The sequence below is a fragment of the Palaemon carinicauda genome, chromosome 23 (assembly GCF_036898095.1).
Source record: "Palaemon carinicauda isolate YSFRI2023 chromosome 23, ASM3689809v2, whole genome shotgun sequence".
Taxonomy (NCBI): Eukaryota; Metazoa; Arthropoda; class Malacostraca; order Decapoda; family Palaemonidae; genus Palaemon; species Palaemon carinicauda.
The window spans coordinates 25021931-25029430 of NC_090747.1; the positions used below are offsets into that span (position 1 = coordinate 25021931).

General features: G+C 35.2%; 1 protein-coding gene across 1 annotated transcript; it reads right to left on the minus strand.

Moving 5' to 3' along the window:
• Positions 1-4075: 4075 nt before the first annotated feature.
• LOC137617488 (uncharacterized) lies at positions 4076-4522 on the minus strand. The gene has a single exon (XM_068347508.1). It carries the CDS (start codon positions 4520-4522, stop codon positions 4076-4078), a length of 447 nt encoding a protein of 148 aa, XP_068203609.1.
• Positions 4523-7500: the final 2978 nt, after the last annotated feature.

The following is a 7500-nucleotide window of genomic DNA, read 5'->3' on the forward strand; positions in this document are numbered from 1 at the left end:
TAGGGTTTTCTGAAGATGGGACGTAAGAAAAGACGATCCCCGCAGTTATATAGTTAATTTCCAATACTCTATTTTTCACAAATACTGGCAAATTATTCTTTGTCACTATCCATCCTAGGGCAACTTTACCATCAGACAAAATTATTATTTTCCCAAATTTATTTTCTTCAAAAGTTTCAACTATAAATTCACACAATCTTGCACCTAACAACAAAGCCATTAATTCTAATTTAGGTACAGTCAACTCTTTAATGGGTGTTACTCTACCCTTTGCCATAATCAGAGTCGAAGTTTTACCACTTGTTCGATAGTCCACACAACCATAAGGTGTTATGCTAGCATCACAGAAAATGTGGAGATAATCCGCTTTCTCCAGATTAGTGCCTCTGGAGAATGAAATACTGAGCCTGTTTCTAAGTCTTTGGACAACTCATTCCACTGCTCTAATAAAGGAACTGAAAGTAGATTATCCCATTTCAACTGCTGTTTCCACAAATACTGTAAGAATGATCTAGCTCGTATCGTAATAGGGATGAGCATTCCTAAAGGATCATAAATTTGGGCAATTGCACTTAGAATTTCACGTTTGGTTTGACCGGTCCTAAGATGATTAGGTGTTATTGTTAGTTCATCACTAGAGATGTTCAAATTTAGGCCCAAGATTTTATAGGTTTGTTTCTATTTTGATTTTATGCGATGGGCATCCACGACAGTATTCATAAGATCACTATTACTAGTCCATTCCTTTAAATACAAGTGCGCCTGTGCATATATTTTGTTTGTGACAAAAAAAAGGTTTATCAATTCATCTTCACTGATGGAGGTAAATCATATCCACCATCTCAGTACAGCTCGTATCTTTTCTAACAGCTGCCAGATGTGATTTAATAGTGGCATTCAACAGAAACGGAGAACACATAGCACCAAACAACACCACCCTAAACCTATATATGATTAACTCGCTATTTGGATCCGTTTGGTCTTGCAACCATAAAAACAGTGTGTAATTGCGGTCTTCTTCTCTCAATTGCACCATTAGAAATGATTTTTCTCTGTCACTAATACAAGCGTAGTTGTTAGTCCTGAACTTCAATAAGACCTTTAGCAAATCTGTCGTAATATGTGATCCTGTTCACAGACAGTCGTTAAGGCTCAATCCATTTTTACCTTGTCTCCAGGAACAGTCAAAATCTATTCTGATTGGAGTGGTGACACTATCTTTCTGTACACTATGATGTGCTATATAATGAAAATTTTCAACCGAATTGCTTTTATCTACCCTTTCAATGAACCCCCTATCCTCCTGATCCTTCAGGATTTTTTGATAGTGGTTCAGGTAGGCTTCATCTTTCTGAAAATTTGCACATTGTTGTTTAACCCGGCCCCACGCCTTGCCAAATTTGGATGAAGCCTGGGCTTATTAGACTTCCATGGTAAGGCCACAACATATTGCTTCTCTATTTCAGAATATACAATGGTATTTTCAAAGTTTCTAGAACCTTTCGATCATGTTCTTTCAATTCATTGCAGTCAATACCTACTTTATCTAAATTCCACAAAATATCCAGATCATTCTTTACATCATTATCAAATTTATGAGTAGCTTCAATTACTTCCTCGTTAGTTGCTAGTTTTAACAGTTACCTGGGTTTCCTGCACTGGAGGATCATTACAGGACCCTGTCACAACATATCCAAATATGGTATGTAACAATATCAATTTCCCAGCTTTTCTGAATCCGGTGTGTAATATGTTATAGACATTATCAACGCCTATCAACATATCAATGGGTGCTTGCCTGTCCACAGGCAGATCGATATCTTTGTCCGCTAGAAAAATTTTGGTTTTACACAACGTTTTCCATTTTTTCCATGCCTTTAGATCTATACAGTACGTCCTTAAGTTCTGACCTTCTGATAAAGGTTCGTTCCGCACAAGTGTCCAATAATCCACGAAGGCGTACCAAGTGTCTTCCTTTACCCTTTGACACAATTGTGGCTGTTGGTAAAATGGATCTCTGCTTGGATTTTTTACTCTGATCACTTACGGAAAGTGTTCCAACTTGCACGCCGTTATTATTAGGTTTACTTGCTGATTTAATTGTTGATTTACATGTTGGTTTACTTGATTCACTGGTTTGTTGTTTATCACATAACACACAATGATGTTTTAATCTACATCCGTTAACACAAATTTGCTTTTCAAAATCTACACACAAGTGTTTATTCGATGTACATACAAAACACAATCGTAAAAAACCGAGACGACTCAGTTTCTTATCCCTACTGGCGTAAGTTTTACACTGTGTCCACCAGTGTTTGCCTTCACACAACGCACATTTTCTTGCTTGTTGAGAACTAAATTTTTTCACATTTCCTTTACTCTTCGGTCTAACAGATTGTGATTGATTCACTGTGAACGTAGATATTGTTGATAGAGTTCCAGGTTTATTTACATCCGCTGAGACGAAAGATCTTAGATTGTGAATTTCTTCTTCTAGATATTTCTTAAATGTGTCAAATACTAGCTAATTATCTCCACATCTGCGTTTTACAGTTTCACTAACACTCTTAAAACACTGGAAAGGTATGATGGGTCGTATGCGACCCCTATAGCATTTTCAAAACCTGTTTTTTCCCCATAAATCATCAGCTGTCTCAAATATGGAAGTGATCGACCTGCAAGGGGTGACTAGTCTACATGCCATTGTCTGCTTTAGGACTGATTTTCGTCTAACTTCCCTCCTTCTCCGTTTTTTTACACCCTCAGGGGTCGACCTCGACCCTGACATACCTTTATAAGGGTAAGTGATCAAACAGCAAAGTTATTACATAATTATAAATTGTCGAACAGTGTTGATACTTGTTTGGTTCTTTATAGTTGGAAAGTGTGGATGGATGGTGTGTCTACCACTTGCATGACATTGGTTTTGGCTTAGATGCCATATATTGCCATGAGGTCCATTTTCTCGCAAATGCTAATTTCTGGATTTTCTTTATTTTTTGCAAATTTGATTTTTTCTATTTATTTTGAATTTATCTTCAATAATGGCCAGCAGGCAGTATTCCGTCGGCATGGATGTCATCAACACACTTCTAATGGAGTTAAAAAGAGATGTTGATAATAATATGGAGTTTTCAACCCATTATTCATTTTAAGTGGCTGTAAGAGTTGTTGCTGTCTGCGGCCATTTTGTTGACATACCCGAAAGGTAAGTTGGCATATCTCTATATATTCTTGTTCTGTATAGAATTCGTGATATTTTGGTATATCTTAATGCATTAATCTCATACTTTATAGGAGATACAATGATTTTCATAAGAAATTTACATTGTGAAACTAGGCCGTCAAAAAATGACCTTTAGATTTCACCCCTGATATAACAGTAAATTACATCTTAGTGCACATTTTATTATGTATTTCTGTTCTAGGATAATATGAGTTTATTCTATAAAAAAAATAGCCTCTTCCTATTTCATTTGGGTACCCAAAAAAATTCATGAAATTTGGACAAATTTTTTTGGCCAAAAAAAGTTACCCTTTTTTTCTCATTCCAGATCTTGACTTTTATGGGTCCAACTCATTTCCAGCAATTACACGCTGTTGCTTTGCCATCTAAGAAGGAATCCCTAAAGGTATTTATGTGTATATGTATATTTCTATTTCTTATAAATATTTACGTCAAGTTTTTTTTTGTATACTTAAATTTTTAATATATTTCTAATAAATAGTTATTTTGTAGATGAGTATCATTTATATTTTCAGTAGTTTTTAGCATTCTTTGAAGTATTTTTAGCAAGCCAAACAATACAGATTGATGCATAACTACATTTTTACTGAATTTTTTTCGGAGTCGGGGTCGCGCACGACCGAGTATACCCTTAAAGGGGTGTCCGAGGAGCGTACCTATCCAGGGATAAGCAACTTACCATACAGCAAAATAGTGTAGAGCTCATTCAACTCCAGGTTTTCACTCTCTAATGATCTTATTGAGCATTCAAAATATGGGGATGATTCTGAATTAGCAGATGGAGACTCCATTTCTAGTAATCTTCTTACCAGAACTCGTTTGATCTCATCCTTTTTTTCCATAAGTGGCTTGGAGAAGAGATATAACTTGTGAATAATTCGCAGCTTCCAACTTAAATCCTGAAATCAATTTTAGAGCAACTCCTGTGAGTATACTTTGCAGATATGAGAATTTCCAAATTAGTTCCAAGTCCCCTTGCTGGTGTACCGACACATTGTACAATTCCCAAAAGGAATTCCACTCCAACACATCTCCATTATAATGTGGGAGACCCAATTTCGGCAATCTAATATGAGTCTTAGGTGTGGTCGGAGGATTTCCAGGTGAACCGTATCCTGATATCGCTGTGATGGCATTGATCAACTTATACCAATGTTCCCCAATTACTACTTCATACTCCGCTTGCTCTTCCACCTCATTCATTCGATCTTCTTCAGTGGTTAAAGCTAATATCTTTTCCTTCAGGTTTTGCACAGTCTTCATTTGTTTCATTATTAAATCTTTAATTGATGACAATGTATTGACATTACCTGCAGCAATAGCAGAGTCTGTCTTATTTATTCATTTGGTGATTACACCCTTGTAACCAACTCGTGATCTCACCATAGCTTCTCTTTCCGTCATTTTTCCAATGATAATTATCAAACCACCTAAAACCAATTTGAATCTTCAAATTTCCAGCAATTTCAGCAAACAACTGTTTATGCAAAATATACAATTTAAATATTTTCAACAATTTCAGCAATTCTTAATTTAATATATAACCACCCCATTGAATGCAATTAATTAACACACTTCAAGAGAAATTCACTTCAAAACTTAACACAATAATCATATATAACTTATAACTCATGTAATGTAAGATGCGTAGTCCCTCATCCCCACCCCACTTGGTCCACTTGTGCTATTACCATTCTCCTGAATCAGCGTCACTGCTGATTCTCTCATTTATTCTTCCCGCTAGTGTTTCAAAGGCTTCTTGAGTTAAATGAACTCCATCATGGCCTAGATCCTTTTCAATGAGACCATTATTAATGATATAATAACCGGTTGACTTACGTAACATTTGGTTCAACCTATTTCGACTTTTTCGATAATCGTCATAGGTTACATATCTCAGGCTTGTACGGGGTTCCACAGTAACAATATCGACTATCTTCACTCCGTCCGCAATGGAGATATCATTTACCAGTTCTATGATATGATTTCAAATATAATTTGTTGACTCAACATCTTCATTTTCTATATCATTACTTCCTACAAAAAGCACAACTGCCTCTGCTTCACACCCCTTTACTTCTTCAGATGTGATATCATAACAAGTAGCACCACCTATTGAGTGTGTTATAAAATAAAGGGTTTCCTCTTCTTCGTTTATTTCATCAAAGGCACTTTCCATTTTCTTTACCTAGGATCAGCACTATGGGTTTTTCTGTTTTTTTTTCATTTTCATTATCTGGCATTTATACGCCTGACATTGTTAATAATTTAATAAATTGTTCACTAAAGAAGAAAAATCGACCAAGTAAGGGTGTAGGAAGGAACTACCTAATAATTACTTAGTGCAGCACAACTATATTAAATTATTTCCCATAGAGTTTTCATTTAAAAAAACTTCAACTTAACTGCTCGGTCATTAACAAGATGGCCGCCTGTGTGACAACATTATTCTTAATTAATGCCGAGACTAGTTTAACCCATCAATGGATGCCTGATCATTGACAAAATGGCCGCCGTGTGCGACAACGATATCATCAATGTCGGCGCAAACTCACTAACACACAACTCGAAAATCATAGGGAAGAACCAATTTATTAACTTCACTTTCAACTGTTAGCGAATTACCGGAATTTATTATTTCCACTTAAATTTTTTTTTTCAATAAAAATCACAACTAGTGGAAAATAATTTTCATACTTAAATGTTTTTAATTAGTGGCAACGATTAACACTGATCAATTCAAGATGTATAACGCATATAAAATTTTCAATCTCCTCATATGATTCACAACAAAAATACAGCGTCGACGGTTGTCTAAATTGCCAATACCAACCTAGTCATAACAACCCGACGTAACGAACACTTTCTCATGACACGCAATATTGGTAAAAACATCTATCAAAACATATTCATGTATAAACACCAATAGCAATGTTAAATATATCCGTTATCAATCAGTTATCAATTATCAATCATCACCAGCAATCATCCTGGTCGCGGCGCCATTTATATATTTACTCATAAGAATCCAAAATTCAATCAATATGAAAACCTTGATTTACTCCAATTTGGTTTACATATTACCAGGTTCATTAACAGATTTTCAAGGATTCTTTTCTGTTCCTTTCATTCAATAAATCGAGAATTTCCTTTGTGTTCATGTATAAAATTTATTTTACCATTTCTTGTTATCGTATAAAATCATTGTTTGACCAGGAATAGATTAATTATATTTATTACAATCCTTAAACTATCTATTGTAAAGTTTCCTATCCGGCAACTCGAAGTATAGTCTTATTGTACAAATGCCTGCTAGTAACAATATATATCGTGCATGCATACCCTTCAATATTATCAACTTCACAAAACACTTATAAAATCTTGATTTAGCTTAATACATGATGATAAGAACTCCTCTCGTGGGTGTGTTAATCCCTTTATTCCCTGAGATACCGTAAGGTAACCATGACCCTCTCAGTCAAACAACTGAGCCGGTATACCCGATTCTGATTCAGATCATTCAAAGACAATTGGCAGTCCACGCATGCGCGACCCGCATTCGCTAACGACAATCTTTAACAACTCGATAAGGATTGCTTAGAGTCAAACAACTTTACTCTTCAAAAAACACTTAACACAAAGAAATATTATATTATTACAAACAATTCAATACAACAATTATATTTTCTACGCTTCTCGCACTGTATAATGTTCATAATATTTCCCTTACAAAATAAAAGATAAATGACTGCTTACTGGTCTTTATAAATGCACTATCGTGATTCCATCTAAGTCACGATAGTGTTTATCGTCAGTTAAGGGGTAAATGAGAGACGGCTTAAAAGCTAGAAACTTTATTTCAACGGACTGCGAGGTTTTATAACAACAGATTCAGTGAAAGAAGGTCTCGGATATTCAAACTAATCGATTGCAACTTTAAGAAAGAAGCTACCAGTTGTCCCAGATAGACAATATTTAATTCTAGATCTAAGTTCAATTCAATCTCAGGAAACGGGATATGTCAGAGGCGAATCTGATCTTTCAATCTTACATATATTTCAATGAAATTTTACAACTTCAATCTTGAGCACTTCGAAATTTTTCCAAGTCCAAAAATTCTGGAGAGCGTCTTTAAAACATTATTTAGATATTAGATTTTCTTGATAATTATTAACAAGTGCTCGCACAATCATTGACAAAACATCATAATTCCTGGGCAAGACTACAGCAAGGAGACTTGTTTTTAAAAG